Source organism: Amblyomma americanum, chromosome 9 (assembly GCF_052857255.1).
Source record: "Amblyomma americanum isolate KBUSLIRL-KWMA chromosome 9, ASM5285725v1, whole genome shotgun sequence".
NCBI classification, from domain to species: Eukaryota; Metazoa; Arthropoda; class Arachnida; order Ixodida; family Ixodidae; genus Amblyomma; species Amblyomma americanum.
In genome coordinates this window covers 17,330,016-17,348,152 of record NC_135505.1, presented here as the reverse complement: position 1 = coordinate 17,348,152, position 18,137 = coordinate 17,330,016, and the positions used below count along the sequence as shown (strand labels likewise).

Sequence of the window (18,137 nt, the reverse complement as noted above, 5' to 3'; positions counted from 1 at the left end):
GCACGAGCACAGCACTATGTTTACTACAACAGGAGTGGGGCGTCTAGTTGTTAATCGCCCACGGTAGCACTTGCGGAGCATTCGGTCACTGCGTCACCTGGCGAGGATCAGGCCCTGAATCGAACTGAACGATGCTGACATAAAGACCAGTGGCAGTTGCGCTGCCATAGAGATAAGAGAGCAGGCAGGCAAGTTGGACGGAATCACAGGAATAACCGTGCAGCAGGGTAAGCGGACACGGCGAAGGATTGTAAATCAGTATCTGCGCTAGACACATTGAGGACAACATACAGCACCGGCAGGTTCTTACGGCGAACAAAGAAAGCAGAAAGCGTAACGTTTAATTTGGAGAATTCGCACCTCGGATCAATTCCTAGAACGCCAACTTGACGGTCGATGTGTCATCAGGAAGTCACGCAGCTGCGAAGATTGGCGTTCGCGGAAGCAGAGGCGACAATGGCGACGCCAGGTGGCCGAGTCTGCCGCGGGTTGCCCGACGGAGTGACGCTATTCAATGGTCACGATGAGGCTAATTGAAAGGCGGCTGTGACCTCGAGAGAGTTCCAGCGTTTCGGACAACAGGCGTTGAAGTTGTTGGAGTTTGTTCATCTATTTGCTGGGAGTCGGCTGGACATTCCTTCCCCCGGGGTCACCCACTTGACAGCTGTGGTAAGATCGACGTGCCAGTATTCGATGCGTGTTGGTCCCTGTCCACCTGCTGATAATCAGCGTGCCTTCCTTTCCTACGAAGGCATCGACCTGGTCGCCGTGGCGTCATCAGCGCAACAGTGCTGGAGCACTGCCTTTTCTCCTTTCCAGCAACCGAGCTGCGAGAGAGCATCAGCACCGCAACCTGCCGTGGGTGGTTCCCCCAGTTGCTGCGTCTGCTCACTTGTTTTGACATCATTCTCTGAACTTTATTCCCCAGTCCGGGATCTGGGGAATACGAAGAATATTTAAGGGGCTGCTGGTCAGTTATCGACACGCTCCTATCCCGACTGTAAAAATACATAAATTAACCTATGTACAGTTTCCTTCTTAACGGAATCCGACACCGCCTTTTGGAGCCGGGACATGGAGTGCTGAACGAGTCAATCAACTCAAGGACTCCTCCGTATCCAACCGAAAATAAAACGGGGCCGCCCGACGTGGCAAGACACGAGAGAGAAGCAAATGCTGAAGCTCCCGGTGCAACGCCGAAGTCTTCAGCAACGGTGAGCTTGCGCAGCCAGGTTGAAAGGGTTTCATTTATTAGTTACCTGCATCGCCCCGCAGGGCATTACAGCAGGGGGGTACAGACTTCATTTATAGGTATAAAGCAATTATTGCAGTGCATGGAAAAATGCTTCGTTAGATGTAATACATACAATGCTCGATGGCAAACTGTTCCAGTCCCGAACAGTTCTAACAAAAAAAGAATAACACAAGACGTCACCCTTGCAAGAAAATTCTCTGACCTTCAAGCAGTGGTCCAGTCGCTTTGATATATAATGAGGTGCCTGGATATATTGTTCGCGGTTTATGGCAGTTTTTGAATAATAAATCTCATGGAAAAATTTCAATCTGATGTACCTTCTACGGTCCTTCAACTCTTGCCAGTTAAGTTTTCGTTTGCTTTCCGTCATACTAACTTGCCAATTATAATTACGAAGAACAAATCTAACTGTCCTATTCTGAATTTTCCCTAATTTTCCTACACACTCAGATGTGTGTGGGTCCCAGCAAACACATCCATATTCAAGTATGGAGCGTACATAACTGAAATACAGCTGTGTTATTAAGTTACTTGGTAAATGGCTAAAATTCCGCCGTAGAAAACCCAAACGTGACGCTGCCTTATTCGCAATATAATTAATGTGCTTATTCCATCGTAAGTCCGATGTAAAAAAGACGCCTAGATATTTAAATGACTTGCTTATGTTGAGAGTAAGATCATTAATTCTATACCTATATGGATGATTAGCACGTTTTCTTGTGAAGGTGACGTGAACAGTTTTGTTTATATTTAAGGACATGTCCCAACGTACACACCAGTCTGCCACAGTATCTAAATCACTTTGCAGGATTTGTGAATCAGAAGTGGAATTTACTACTCTGTAAACAACACAATCATCGGCAAACATCCTGAATGAAGACTGTATGCCAACTGAAATATCATTAATATACAGCAAAAACAAAAGTGGTCCCAATACTGAGCCTTGGGGAACTCCCGACGTAACTGGTGCATACTGTGAAGATATACCGTTCAGAACAACAGCCTGCCTTCGTAACGACAGATATTCTGCAATCCACGCAATTATTTTACAATCCAGGTTATACGCTTTCAATTTGGAGAGAAGAAGACTGTGCGCGACAACATCAAATGCCTTGCGGAAATCCAAGAAAACGCAGTCCACAATTTGTTGCTTATCGATTGCCGATGCCAAATCATGAACGAACTCCACCAGCTGCGTATTGCAGGAAAATCCACGCCTGAAACCATGTTGACTAGTGCATAAGAGATTGTGTTTGGTGAGATGGGCCATAACGCAACTATATATTACATGCTCCATAATTTTACAGGTTATGCTGGTTAAGGAAACGGGTCTGTAGTTCTGAACGGAGTTTCGCATACCACTCTTATGTATGGGCACGACACGCGCTCCCTTCCAATCAGCAGGCAAGTCGGTTTCATTAAGAGACTTCTGGAACAGCCGGGTGAAATACAGACATAATGTATCCGCACAATTCCTTAAAATTGCGGCAGGAATGTCATCAGGGCCACAAGCCTTAGCCTGATTCAAATCCTTCAATAATTTACGCACACCGTCAACACAAAAAGTAACTTCCGGCATGCAATCTATTTCAAGAGGTAATGCAAAACAGACAGAACGTGAATTAGGTGGCAAAAACACAGATGAAAAATAACGGCTAAACATTTCAACTTTAGCCTCATCATCATGGATGATTAACTCATCATTTTTTAGAGCAGGTACTGAGCTGTCATCCTTACCATTACGCTTCACATATCTCCAAAATTCTTTGGTATCTCTGACAAGTTTTTCTCCTAAATTCGAAAAATACAAGTCTTTAGCGATGTGAGACTTCTGTCTGAATTCATTTTTTATTGTTTTCAGCAAGGCCAAACACTCTGGCGATTTAGACAACTTGTATCTTCGATACATTCGTCGCTGTCTGCGATCAAGGGCACGTAACTCGGTGTTAAACCCGGGTTTATCTCGAGCTCTCTTACTTGATGTAACGCTTAATGGAACAAAAGCTTCACGTAATTCGAACAATTTCTGTTTGAATGTATTCCATAGCTGTTCGATATTTAAGTTATCCGCGAGTTCATCAAAAGTTGGAAAGAACGAATCGAAAGCAGCGCTAATCGCCTCGTAGTTGGCCCTGCTGTAGACATAAATCTTTCGCCTAGGTGGTTTTGCAACCTTCACGTAGTGAACTAATAAATCTGCTAGAATAATATTGTGGTCGCTCAAACCAGGCAACACTTGTACATTGCACACAACATCAGGCACGTTACACAGCAAGAGGTCGAGTACGTGACCAGTTCCGTCCGTTCGTGATGGCTCATGCACACACTGGCAAAAGGTGTTGGAATCTGATATGTCAAAAAAAGTTGAGTATAGATTCCCTCGAGCTATATCTCTTGGGTCGTTAGCTGACCAGTCAATGTCCGGAAGGTTAAAGTCCCCCCCCCCCGCCCTAAAACAAGGCATTCAGTGTTAATGGTTTCAAGAAAATGAGATAAGCCAACTAGCGGCTTTACAGAAGGACCAGGAGGCCTATAAAATGACCCAAGAACCATTGCTTTCCCGTTCGGCAGTCGTACTTTGCAAACAACCAATTCAGTTTCACTATCAGAGAATTCCATTTGAGCGCACGGGACACTTTTATGGACCAAAATAAACACTCCTCCGCCACGTGCACAACGGTCGCGACGAAAACACTCGTACGTGTCAGGAAATATTTCAGCGCTTGAGATAATCGGATCGAGCCACGATTCTGTTCCCAAAACAAAGGTCGGTTGCACGGTACGAAGAAGAAAGTGAAATTCATCAACTTTATTTTTTATACTGCGGCAATTGATTGACAAAATGCTGACCGGGCACATCGCAGAATGAACAGTGGTTTGTCATTGTTCCCGTAGGGTGCCGGCTTCACTGTCCCATTGGAAACGCCTACTACCCAAATGAAGCGTATCATATTTCAGAACTGCTTTCACGCCTTTTTCGCCATTTGCCATCACACAGCGCAGGAAATCCTCCTCAGTGCGGGCGCAACGGACCACGCTACTATGTTGCGACAAGTCCCACTCTAGAGTCACGTCATGGTTGCAGGACGACAGGCCAAACAACTCGGCTGTGTATAAAATATTGCCAATGGTGACCCACTCTGTGCATGCACAAAGAGGTGGAATTATATTCACTAGCAGAGCAGAGCGATAAACCAGAAATCATCCCTGTACGTAAAGAGTAGCAAAGTGACGAATCATGGATACCGTGGTCCCCGTGTCGATAAGCGCATGTATTAATGGGCCGTCGACGGTGTAATATATTATGTGGGGATTAAATGAGGCTTGAACTTTTCGATGAGCATGCAGTTCTTAACCTCGCAGATTAGTGTCCTTGCACAACAAAGGTAGGTCCACGGCGCATGGGTGCTAGCGAGCGGTGGCGAGGAGAAGACACTAGGCGGTTGCGTATACATATTTAGATTGAAGGATGTCAGAGCAGAATGACGCAGCTTACGATGAAGGTGGTGTGGTGGGGGTGTTTGGTTACTGTGCGGCGGCGGCAGTGGCGGGCCACATGTTTCGGTAACTCACAAGAGAAACAAAGCTATTATTCAATGCGCACCAGAGGTTGTAAAGCTGCAGAGGAGGTTGGGAGGATACCCCTGTGCCGTTCACGGAGCCGGTGTTAGTCGCAAAATAGGCTGACTTCTTGTAGACGCCAGGATCTTGGGGCGTACTGCGCTTCTGCGGAAGCCAAGAGGACGTCGATTGCAGTAGAGTGGGGATACCTTGCATCGGTGCAGGTCAATGGAGCAACCGAACGAATCTGAATGGTAGCTGGATGGGTTTCAGCGAGTTGGTCTCGGATGTCTTGCTGCAACGGCGCCAAGAGAGAAGAGACAGCACCCTGACTCAGGAGCACCAGAGATAGCTGATGCGCCAGCCCCTCCGCGAACAAAATGCTTGACCTAATTTTGCAGTGGCGACGGTTCGGATTCAGATGACAAGACCGCAGGGGGCATCGGATACAGAGCAGAGAACGAGGGAAAAGGCGTCTCTTGCGTAGTTCGTCGAAAATCTGGCATGTAGTGATGCCTTCGACGACGGGTGTTGGATTGTTTGCCACGAACGTCTGGAACGCATCGTCAATACCCTTCACGGTGTTGTCGATATTAGGGCGCTCTGTCATAGTAGCATCCACGTGCTGGATTTAATTCATGAAGTTCTCATCAGGCAGCTTCCCCTGGACAGTCGTGCTTTACACAGCGTGAAGTTTGCGCACCGCAGGCATGCCGGCCGAATACATCGGCGAAATATGTCTTGAAGGCCGACGCCGTGATGATGTCGGCCTCGTTGTTCCGGAACTATACTTTAGCAACGCCAGTGAGGTAGAAAGAAAAGTCCAATTTCAGGCCGCCATCCTACTCGTTATGGATGCTTACTCGCTCGTAGGATGCCAACCAGTTGTCCACGTCGTGGTCTCTCGTACCGATGAAGGAAGTGGCGCGAACCTCTGCGCAGAGAGTGGTTGGCGGCTGGGCGGCAGAACCAGGAAGCGTGTTCTGCATACCTACAGGATAACTAGCGCTAAAAAGACACGGACCCAGACAGATGCGTGTATCCTGTCACATTTTTCTGTGTCAGCGTCTCTTTAGCTCTGGTTACCATGCCGTCATCTGTGCACCGACTAGCCCAATTAAGAGCCCTTGCTGCAAACATACATCGCGATAGGTTGCCTATTTCAGAAAAGAATAAATCTCGAAGTCATTCCACGACGCGATATCCGACAAGGGATCCCCTAGATAGACGTTATGCAGCAACACCAGATGGCGGTCTGATTATGGCGCTGCAGGGAGTGAGCCACATCAGCACAAGTACAGGAAAGCAAGAAATTAGGAGCGAACAATGAGATTGATGTGGAGGAAATGCGATAGCATTCTTCTTTCACTCGCCAATCTTATCCAATTCTGATTGTATTCCTATCCTGAGTCCGTTGTCTTTCAATCTGCCATCCATTCCAATTCTTATTTGCTACCAATTTCGTCTACGAAACTATGCATTTCATACGTGAACCGGCGCAGTGCCGCAGCGGTTAACTGATGCGCCACTGCACTCGCAGGTAGCTGCTTCAAACAGGCTGCGGTGGAGCTTGTGAGACCCGGGTTGCTCTCCCAGAGCAATTCGAGCGGGAATATCTCCCGCCAGTCTCAATTCTGCACTCATTTTTCTACTGGAGGCTGTATGTTTTACACGTAGCCCTGCTGTTTTCCGAGTCATGTTATGAGTAATTTTAAATTTTGCTCAGTCAGTTTTAGTCCAGGGTCTCCCTCTTCATCCCTACAAGTGGCGAGGGGCAGGGTATAGGGGGCCGGCTGACAGATGGCAGGTGGAAAGAGGCAAATCCTTTTAAGCGCCACCTAGCAGTACACAGGCCGCCGGACAGTTTTCGCCTTCATGGCCCTCCTGATGCTGTCACATAAAAGCGTATTCCTTTTTATCTTTCCCATAGTCAGCGGACTCAACGTTGCACGCCTGAATCCGTGACGTCCTGGAGATCTGCAATTCGGTCCGTTGTGTTAGTCCATTTTCATGAACAGGGAAAGTCTGGTGTCCCCTAGCGAAGAACTGCTTTGCTAAAAATGCATTTCGAGCACATTTTAATAATTTCATATTATTTTGCATTTTCTCCCAACGCTTAAATTGCAATACGAATGCTTTTTAAGTGTTGTAGGAATAATATTTAGAACATTCTTACAAATGCATCAAAAATACATTTTTTGCCCGCTTAGTATATTTATTATACATTAAAAATATACTAAAAATACATGAAGAATATACTAAACATAAAATACAATACAATTCAATACAATTTATTCACCACTTTTTCATACATATAGGCCTTCTGGTTAGCCTAAGAACATAGCGCTTGTAGGCTGACCCGGCAGTTGGGGGATACATCATGAGTAAATTTTTTATGCAAAACAATAATCGGAGAGCGGGATTCTGTCCTCCTCGTCAAGAAAAAAGAAAAATGAGAAGAAAAAGAGAAAAGTGCAGTAATACATGATAAGTACATCTAAGAAGGCAAGACACATGAGGTATACAAATATGGTTCACACATGCAAAACAAAAAAAAAATGCCATTCTTGCATTGTTGCTAAGCACCACTTCCTAAGGCTTTTCACCATTGTTTTTCTTTTTTTTCAATATCGCACAGGTAGTCATTGAGTTAGTTAAATCGCGTGAGGCAAAATGTTTTCTAGCTTATTTTTCGCAGTTTTGTAAAAACTTTCGGCTTAATGTACCTTTCTATTATCCTGAGAGTGACTTCTTTGTGTACAGATACTCAGAAATCACTTGCGAATTAGTGGCGCGTAACTACCTAAAACCAAAGCATTTCGCGTACCTTGAGTATGCCTAGTTTGTAGTACTTCTCTTTTGTGGAGGCCATGTGTACAGTGTGTAATTTACATTAAATACAGTAAATTACATTAAAAATCACTAAAATATATTCACTTCGGTTTAAGAAAAGGCGGACTAGACGGATTTACCGGATTGGGCTGAAGAAAGTTGCCAACAGCAGAAGTGATGAAGTCTATGACAATGCAAGGTCACTTGACGGGAAAGATGTCGAAATACAGCAAATGCCAACAGAAAGTGACCTCCACAAACAGGAACTGCTCCGACAGCCGAAATACAAGTGTCGGAGTGTTCGCGTTCGAATCTAGGAGCTATATAGAACCGAATTGTTAGTCGGAACTTGCGTCAGGCATTGGTCGCGAGTCGAACTGTCTACCAACATATACATGGGCATTGTCACGGATCTCTTCGGAGAACACTCGGACCGAAACAATGGACTCGGCGACAGGTGCACCCACACAAACGCACATTTAATACACCCTACATGACACACACACTAGAACACAAAACTAATAAAACTAACACAAAACACAAAGACTATAAATACACACGACCCGAGCACACTGCTACCATCGTCTACTACTAGCGTTCTACTATTAGCGGTCGGCGTTCGAGCTCACGGTTGGTTCGGTGTGGCTGCGGCGTTGTATGGATCCCGTAGCCGGCGTCGAGGCGGCGTTCCACGTGCTTGGGCTGGCATCGCTGACGGCGTCGCTGGCTGCGTCGTACAAGATCCCGGCCCAAGCACCCGTGGAGGTGATGCCGGTGTTGGCGTTGGGGGCACCACCCGGATGGGTGGCAACAGCGCGAGAAACACACCTGGCCGTAGCAGGTGGTAGCGTTCTCCATTGACTCCCTGGAACGGGCTCAGGCACGGCAGGAAGTCCACGATGCGAAGTCATAGAACGCGAGCTCACCGGAGCAGTAGCCGGAGTCGCTCTCTTCCAACCGTTGTGTCCCTGACCAGCCGGAGCCTCCGCTTCTCAGCTGTTCCCCCCAGTGCCTCGCTATCACTCGCCCTTTTATAGCCTCGGTGTTAGTCCACGTAAGCCTTGTTGTCGTCTTCTTCTCTTCTCCACCAATCATCTCTCTCCACCTCAGCGAACGCTTCTTCCTCTTCTTTATTCTTCGGTTAATCCACGTCGTCTTCCTCACCACTTTCCTTTAAAATTTAATTTAGGCTCCTTAATATATGTGACAGGCATCTATGGAAGCCCTTCGGCCTTTCCAGAAGGGGTCCTTTTCACTGGCATGTTCGGGTCCGGAGGTGCGCAAGGCGCCCTTGCCGGCATTGTGCTATCACGCTGTCTAGACGTAATGTAAATAAGTGGTGATTGCCTTCCTGCTAGAAGCTACCGTGAATAAAAGGACGGCCGAAAAGGGCGAGTTTTCATGGTTCCCTGAAACGTGATTTCGAACTCTAGGTTGTTCCACGGCAGCTTGAAGTGTGCTGCAAATATAATTAGGCGAACTGCTCATTTATTAAAATTTAAGCATGCTTTGAACGAATGTTTTCGCATTTAATAAAGTACACATTCAATATATTGCCAACATGCAAATTTTAATTCCGGAAACGCAATTTCGAGCACTAGATTGTTCAAGGGCAGCTTGAAGTGTGCTGAAATTATGTTTACGCGGACAACTCTATGTTAAAATTGAAGTATACTTTAGTCTAATTTCCCATTTACGAAACTACAATTTAGATAAATTGCCAACATGCAAATGCATTTCCCGTAATGCGATTTCGAGCACTAGACTGTTCCACGGCACTTTGAAGCGTCCTGCGAGTATATTTACGCGACAGCTCATTCGTTAATATTACTGTACACTTTGGACGAATTAATGTCGTATTCACGAAAGTACACTCTAAATACATTAGAAACATGAAAATGCCAATTCCCGAAACGCGATTGCTCTACGGCACCTAAACGTGTGCTTCAAATATGTTTAAAATGACAGCCCGTGTGTTAAAATTCAAGTATACTTGATGCGAATTTATTTCAAATTCACGAAAGTACACTTTTAATACACTGACGTGATGCTAAAATCACGTACGTGTTTGTTCACATATTTGAAACGTGCTCGAAGCATGCTTTTAGTTACTTAATTTTGGAAAATTTTATGAATATATTTCCAATACCAAGTATAAAATTTCGGGAATCTATTTTCTGCATACTTTTAGTGCATTTATGAATACAAAATATGTTTATTTTCCAAACGTATCAGTTTTTGCTAAGCGGTGATTTGGTGCCGTAACCTTTAACGCACTCGGTGCCCGCCGCTGTTCAGGTTTTGCCACCGCTGACCGGTGCACTGTTCCACTCCCGTTGCAGGCTGGGGGACCGAGCAGTGACGCAGATGCTCTTCCGGCACCCGGACAGCCCGTTCGGCCTCGACCTGTTCGCCATCGACATCGAGAGGGGCCGGGACCACGGGACGCCGCCGTACGCGGAGTACGCGCGGCGCCTGCTCGGCATCTCTTTGAGGAGCTTTGAAGACCTGCACCGCCACAAGCTGATGCCGAGAGACGTCGCCGAGCTGTACGCAGACATATATGAGTGAGTGGAAGCGCTGCGAAGAGCAGTGATTCAAGTGCGTGAAAAGTGTTGACAAAAATAAAACTCCACTTTGCGGCACCATTCGGACGAAGTCACAGCGGCGGTTTTTAAGGGAAACGGGGGGGGGGGGGGGGGGCGATCCACATATTTTTTGTTGTGTATAAATCTATTTTGTGGATTTGTTGGGTCTGTTGATGCGCTCTTGGCTGGGGCGCTATGATGGTGGCCCAAATTTCTTCGCCTTAGTTTGTTTTCTGTTTTGATCTTTGTCGATTTTTTTCGTTTGATTTTTGGTACCATTTAGAGATTCTTCACCAGAAGCGATACATTATTAATGCGAGTGAGGTGTTCCATTAACCTCAACATACACTGTTTCTGTGTTGAGCTGCAAAATAACATTCATTGGTTAGAATGTTTGGTTGCAAAAAGGGTTTTGTTCTGTGATTTAAAAGTGGGACATGGAGACCGAAAAGGAGTGCCGTTTTGAAGTAAACGGTGGTGTAGGCTAGCCTCAGCGGCCGCGTCCAAGTATACTGCCTTCATTTTAGTGTAGTAAACTTACGAGAATACCTGCGTTTCACCTTTTCTACTTGTGTAAGCTTTCTTGCCGCTGTAAGTAGCCCCTCTTTCATTAGAACCCGACATTATATTCACGAGGTGAAATTCTGTTTGTCCTTAGCATCCCATTAGCGTTCCCCATCGCTGCTGCACGCGCACATTTGCTGCAGTCCTGATGAGGACTCCATATTTCTAATGGGTTGCGTCTCTTTTACATAAACCATGTGGAACTGGCGGACCGTACAGAGAACGCGTATGGAAAAGGGGACTTTCATTCATACTCCCAATGACGTCATGCACTTCCTGGGGATCCGCGAGGAAACCGTACAGAAAGGATAATAGAGCCGTACGGAAAATGCAATTAAAATGAAGGGAAAGTTGTACTGGTTGTCGATAAGAATACTTTTACAGCAACAGCTGTAAGGCGCCTGTCCCTGGCTTTCTCGTCGTCGTTGGCGTAATCGGTGGAAGCGTTAATGTCACGTGACCTTATGTCGCGGTCAGCCTGGGTCGCGTAAGCCTACCGGCAGCTCTGTTTGGAACAGCCACCTGCCACTGCAGGGGTGCATCACTTGACCACTACACCAGTGCGCCAGGAATATATCCCCAAAACTAAACACCTAAAAAGCTATCGTCGAACATCGAGTTACGCAGTCGTAACCATCCTGTGAGTTTTTGTCAGCAATATCAACGCGCTAAACTACAGCAAGAAGGGAGAATTGTCCATGATAGCGCTTGTCTGGCCGAATTACTCTGTGTGACTGTACTGTGCTGCGCTTTCACTCAAATGGATTTCTCCGTATGGAAGAGAAGTTTGGATCACATATATTTCCATATAGTTTTTTTTATATTGGGGCTCCGAAATTGTACTTATTATGAGGCACGAATATGTAGTGCTTCAGTGAACAGTGCTCTCCTTTCCACGTGTCCGTTCCTGTGACACAGGCCGAGCTGGGCAACAATGTTCGGTGGTGTTACTGCAGTAAACCTATCTGCAGAGGAATTACTGGGCACACCTTGCTTAGCAGGGGGCAAGAGTTACTGTACATGCTCTCTTCGGGCGCAGAATTTAGCGATGGTTCCCCATCTAGCTTTCTATCCCATCTTTATAACTTAAAGTTCTTTAATGCAGGAGCCATGCTTTGCGCGGTATTTACAACTGGTTTTAGTTAATCCTCTTATTTATGATATTCTGACTCTCTGCACTCTCAGACAAACGGTGTCGTATTAAGTAGGACAGCTTGTCAGCGCGTCTTGCATGCGCGAGCCTGTGAGTACGACGCAGGCGAATGCGCGTACCTCCTTGGTGCGTCCCACTCAGAAGTGTTCATTCTGTCGGGCCTTTACACGCAGGGACGTGCACGACGTGGACCTCTTCTCTGCTGGCATGAGCGAACACTCTCTTCCGGACGCGAGCGTTGGCCGCACATTTGCCGCCATCATTGCCGAGCAGTTCCGCCGGCTGAAGGAGGGCGACCGCTTCTACTACGAGCACCGCGGGCAGGCGGGATCTTTCAATGAAGGCACGCATTCTGTCGATTGATTTCATTGCGCGACCTGCGCCACAAATTGAGGGACACCACCGCACTCTGCCCATTAGAAAAACATGTCCAAGGATTGGCCGAAGAAGAGCTCGAGTGTGCGAGATGCTTTGCTTCAGCTGCGGCCTGATGAGCGTCGAACTCAACTTGGGCAGCAAATGGCGTTAGCATTAGCATTCCACTGAAATTGAATCAACCGCCAAAATAATAGGAGCAGTCAAGTGGGGGGAGGGGGAGGAGGCATACACGATATCGCCTTTGTATCCTTTCGAATCTTTCCGCACGCTGTTGTTGTTTAAACCTGTAAAATATGGTCACAAGAAGGATTAATCGGTACGCACACTTCGAATGGCTACCATTGTTTCTCATAGCTATGCAATCAAGACGCATACTAAAGCCTGAGAAGCCAGCACAGTACGTTCTAGGCTACGAGAAACCACGTGACTTAGGAACCTCGGCAAAACAGGACGAAGTTTTGACACTATCCAGTATACAGGCAGTAACTTCCAAATGAACTTTACTCCTGAAAGCCTGAAATTCGTACATTCGCATCTCTTTCTCCTTCTATTACAAAGTATGCGTTAAAATACCACACAGCTTTAGAGTTTCCTGCTGATATAGCTGCAATAATTTAGGTGTTCATGCCACATGTGTGACCGCTTCAAGTGCACTTTCAAATATGAAATAAATTGTTTTGTAGTCGTTTTTGAGGAAAGCAAATGGCGCAGTAATCGTCTCACACCTCGGTGGCCACCCGAACCGAGTGTTGGAATTACAGCTTTGCTTAGCATTACGGTTGAACTGTTGGTGTTTTACAACCTCAAGCACTGCTAAACCTAAATTAAATAAGAACACTGGCTAAGAGCTGAATGCAAATGCTTGTCTATTTCCGCTAAACGGCCCCAAGTAACAGAACATCTGTTTTTACTCAAAACATGCTTCAAATCTCATAGTTTTCAATCACCCACTGCAAAAGTTCACACATGAGTCATTGCCCGGGGGGGGGGGGGGGGGGGGGATGCAGAGATAAACGCAAAATACCAGTTTAAATAAATGAAGATGTTGAAAGCAGATAGCAGTAGTAAAAAAAGTTATCACATTATTAACGTTTGCACGTGAGGTGTGACTATCAAGAGTCCAATGAAATAGGCTATAAGTTCTTTACAACGCAGTAAACTCAATCTAAACTCCACTCTGTGCATGCACCCCTTGGGTAGATTGTCTCATTGCTCTAATCACGCCTTTTGTATTACGGTATATACACCCAGTTTTGAAGCGTTTTATTAGTAGTTGCTGCCTAAAACCGTTGTTGAGAGGAAATAAGATTGATCCGCACGTTTTTGAACGATAAATTCAGAATATACGTCTGAAAAGAAACTGCAATGGTACTTTTTAGCATTGTAACTTTTTTGCTTTGTATTTTTATCCACCCTGAGCCCGAGGTTGGCTTAAGACGCAGTAAATAAAATCAATAAACAATTAATGCAAGACGACTTTAGAAGGGCAGTGGAACCGCAAAAAACACCAAAACGATGGAAGGATGCGCTACAAAGAGGGCTCAATCAAAGCCAAGAAGGCGAAAGGAATTAGAACAAGGTAAAACTTGCAGCTTTTTCCGCCTCTTTCTGCCGTCGTTTCCATTTTTATCCAGTGCTTCCCGCAATTGCGTCTTGTCTCTTATTAACGGCGCCTTAGTGGCCCATAGGCATGATCTTCTAAATAATTTTGACTAAACTTCGGCTGCGTTTTTACCAATTCAGTTAATTTGGTGAGTTTCGAGTAGCAACACTAACCGAAGAAGTTTTTGCCATTCGAAAAACAGATGATTTTTAAATCATTCCTGTGCCTGGTACTGTAACCATAAAAAAAGAAATCCTGTGCGCCATACGTGTAATCCCGCAACACTTAGAAGATGTCTCTACTAGTAACAGGATTATAAAATATTCGTAAAAAAATAAAATATCAGCAAGAACTGCATTACAATTGCCTTAGGTACTAGGCGCGAACGCACACAGTCACAAGGAAGGATACGGGACAAAGCACCACCCACTTACAAATGCCTTATTCGGAGGCACACCACACACAATTATAAAGCTGTCTTAGACGCAAGGAACACAATCAGATCAAGATCGATATGCAAGTGCAATGATTATAAATTTCTTTTCAGCCTTATACCAAGATACGGGTGGATCGGTGACGCACATGCTTCCTTTCTCTCCGATAAAAAAAGGCCTCGAATAATTCCCGAGCATTCGTATCTTCTAGCTACCAGTAAAGATACGAAAGGTCGGGAATTAATCGAGGCTTTTTTTTGTTTACGTGGTGTGCCTCCGAATAAAGCAGTTGCAAGTGGCGCTTTGTCCCGTGTCCTTCTTTGTGTCTGTGTGTGTTCGCGCCTAGTACCTAAGATGAATTGTGACCAACTCGCCCAAGAAAACGTTCTTTTAAATTACAATTATCGAAGAACAAAGGGAATATCCGATAAAGAGCTTAGTTCAATCTTTTTATTTCTCCCTTCGTTAGGTTTCTCCGCATGGGTGCACGCACTATATTTTAAATCGACTAGCCGAAGAGTATACTTTTGGCATTAATAAATTGTTCAATAAGTTTGGCAAGCGAAGGACTGATGAAGTAGTTATGAACAATAGGAAGCGATTGTATGCATTTGTTACACTGCTAATGCGCTCGCTTCTTTTAGTGCGATGGCTCAGTATTTAGTATTCGTGTGATATATTCTAATGAATCATTAGCCGCCGTGGTGGCTGAGTGGTTACTGCGCTCGGCTGCTGGCCCGAAAGACGCGGGTTCGATCCCGGCCGCGGCGGTCGAATTTCGATGGAGGCGAAATTCTAGAGGCCCGGGTACTGTGCGATGTCAGTGCACGTTAAAGAACCCCAGGTGGTCGAAATTTCCGGAGCCCTTCACTACGGCGTCTCTCATAGCCTGAGTCGCTTTTGGACGTTAAACCCCCATAAAACCATAAAACCATCTAATGAATCATTCTATCTTAAACGCCCTAGGTGCAAAGCCATACTATATGGACTAGTTCTGAAAGACTTCACGCTTCTTCGTAACGCCGAAAAAAGCCCTCGGCCAATATATTTTAGGCGCCAGAAATATTAAGCGCTGTGGGCTAAGCTGGGCATACAGAAAATAATCTAAGATAGAATGGGCACCACTCCGACTCTCATTTCTGCTACTATATCAGCACTAGTAGATCAATAATGTTCGATGAGGCTTGTAGCAAATTCCCTTGTCTGTATCTATTTAATATCCATTTAACAGCTCCAAATGGGAAATATGTGATCAATTAAGGAAATGAGCGTTTCTTTTCCGGCTTCTCGGTCTTTTCGCCGGCGTCGAAGAAACGACAGGCTTCTCGAGAAAATTAAATCTGCCCTCGCTGTTTAGGAACGTTTAGTGGCTAAAAACCTTACATACTCAAAAAACCATCACTGTTGATAAGATCTGGCTACTGTTGCGCGCTCTGCAGGGTGAACTAATGGCAATCGAAACATTTGAGCATTCCAAAACACAATTCTAGTCAATACCTGGAAGTCTAAAATCAGCAAAACATATAATAAATGCCGTCCAAATTTTGACGTGTAGTCGGGCAGATCGCGTATGAATTTAGGTGGCTCACTAGATGTATATGCTCTAGACGCAGTTACTAACAAAAAAGAATCTAGCCTGGCATGGCAGCTTTAAATACATGCTCTAGTAGCTATATGCTCATTGCAACGTGAAGTGTTTTGTATTCTGATTAATCAGGACCATGGCTCCCCCTTAACGTGTCGATCTATCACAGTGGATTTATGTGCTCGTTTTATTCAAGATTTTCCGTCAACCAAGCATGTTGCCATCGAAAATACTAAACAGGGCTCATAGTTCTGAAAGAATTTAATGGCGAGGACTTGTACTGATAGTGTTGTATATTTATTTTTCATGGTAAATATTTTTTGTAGTTTTTATATTTAGAATTATGTGTCCCTTCTCTAAATTTGTGTTATATTCTGCCTTCGCTTATTTTATGCAGAACGTCTTGTGTTTATATTTGATAAGTTCTTTCAACTAAATATAATATGTAAGATATACAATTGGGTTTTGCTGCCCCAGCGGCCAGTGCCGCCGAAGGAGACAAAGCGAACGCATTTCAGTTTGCGAAGACGACGAAGCTGACGCTCTCGAACTTTCGGCTTGGAGCTACGCTGTGTGAACAAAGATTTTGCCTGTCCAAATTTCTTGTGCGTCTGGTTTGCGTCTTTACAAATAAAATAAAAATAAATAAAGATATATAAAATAAAATAAAACACAGGGTGTGCCTACTTTTGGAGCTAGTTATCCATTATCCACCTTTTCTTATTAGGCCACTTCGCCTTGGAGCTAGGTTTATCACCTATCAGTTTAGAGAATTTTCTAACCGTAAACGTTGTCATACAGAGAAATAGAAACTTCGAACTACAGACCAAGCAACGTAGTACGCTGCCCCGTACTATCGCTTAACCGCATAGCCAGTCGCTGCAATCACTGACATTTCGTGGCTGCGCACAGTAGTGATTCGAAAGCACGTCCGGCATGACACGGCAGGGAAATTCCATCTCCTTCTGCTTCGTGCTCCAACAGTCGCATGTTTGCAACTGCAAGCGGTACAGCCACCAGGACTCACATCATATGAGAATAACGGCTCTAAGATACCCAAGATAGAACATCAGGTGCTACAGGCCTCTCTCTGGTGACAGAAAAATGTATTGCTCATTTTGCTCGCTTGGCTACGAGGCTCCCTTCATGTTTTGCTGGCCGTTGTAATTCTTTTCCGCTTTTGTCTGTCTTTTCCTGCTTATGGTACATACCTGTTTGTGTACTGAATAAAACTCTGCTAGTGTCACCAGCGATTGCGTGTTTTTCTCTGTCCTTGTCTTCAACAAAGCTCTATTAGTAAGTGTGGAGCACTAATTTTCTTAATTATATACCTTTCATATTTAGGTTCTTCATTCACAGTGCCTAAGTAGTGATCATGACCAAATTCTACGCCATCCTCCTGTTACACACTGTGCATCATCACTGTAGATAGTTAGTATTGCCTTCCACATTTTTCTTGCCTTATTTGCATTAGTCATGCACTGCGCCAACACCGCTCATTCGCACGTTCTTTATGCGGAATCTTTACGCGCCCTGAAGCCATGTGTCTCTACGGCTTTCAGACCAATTGAACAGCATCCGGAGTGTCACGTTCGCCAGCGTCATCTGTGAGAACAGCCAAGCACTACGAACGATTCAGCGCCTTGCCTTCTTGTTGCCTAGCGACAAGTGAGCCCTTTTCTGTACTCTTTCGCGTTCAAGGTGGCAGTAGGTCAAAGGCCAAAATTAGAAAAGCCACGTGGAGTGTTCGCTCAAAAAAAAAGAATTCGGCGCACCCATTCATCAAGTGTTAGTTGCATTTAACCCTTGCGCAATATGATACGAAATCATGGTAGCGATATGAACTCTCATGAGGGTGTAGCGCTCACATTAACACTCGTGTGAGCGACGCCGAGGACTCCCTTAAAGCTTTTCTATTGATATATTTGCTGAGCGCTTTGCCAATGAGGTTAGCAATGGTTATAAATCAATGTTGTCTTCATGGAAATTTTTTGGTAATTCGTTATATTTCTCCTTCCTCTTCTTTTACTATTACCTAACTAGTTCCGATACCTTGTTGTAAGATTACGCCCACAGTTAGCACGACTTAAAATCGAAGGTAACATTCTGGAACCCGTCAGAATGTCTGAAATGACAGTGAATTAGTCATTTTTATTGCAATGTGAGTGTCACACACTTAGTTAA

The 18,137-nt window shown here is 45.1% G+C and overlaps 1 protein-coding gene across 1 annotated transcript in view; it reads left to right on the top strand.

Moving 5' to 3' along the window:
* Nucleotides 1-18,137, top strand: part of LOC144103231 (salivary peroxidase/catechol oxidase-like) — a 473,398-nt gene that overhangs the window by 386,041 nt on the left and 69,220 nt on the right. The window contains exons 12-14 of the mRNA XM_077636008.1: nucleotides 9,991-10,215; nucleotides 12,127-12,296; nucleotides 17,516-17,621. Of these exons, the coding sequence (XP_077492134.1) occupies nucleotides 9,991-10,215; nucleotides 12,127-12,296; nucleotides 17,516-17,621 (501 nt within the window). The remainder of the gene's footprint in view (nucleotides 1-9,990; nucleotides 10,216-12,126; nucleotides 12,297-17,515; nucleotides 17,622-18,137) is intronic.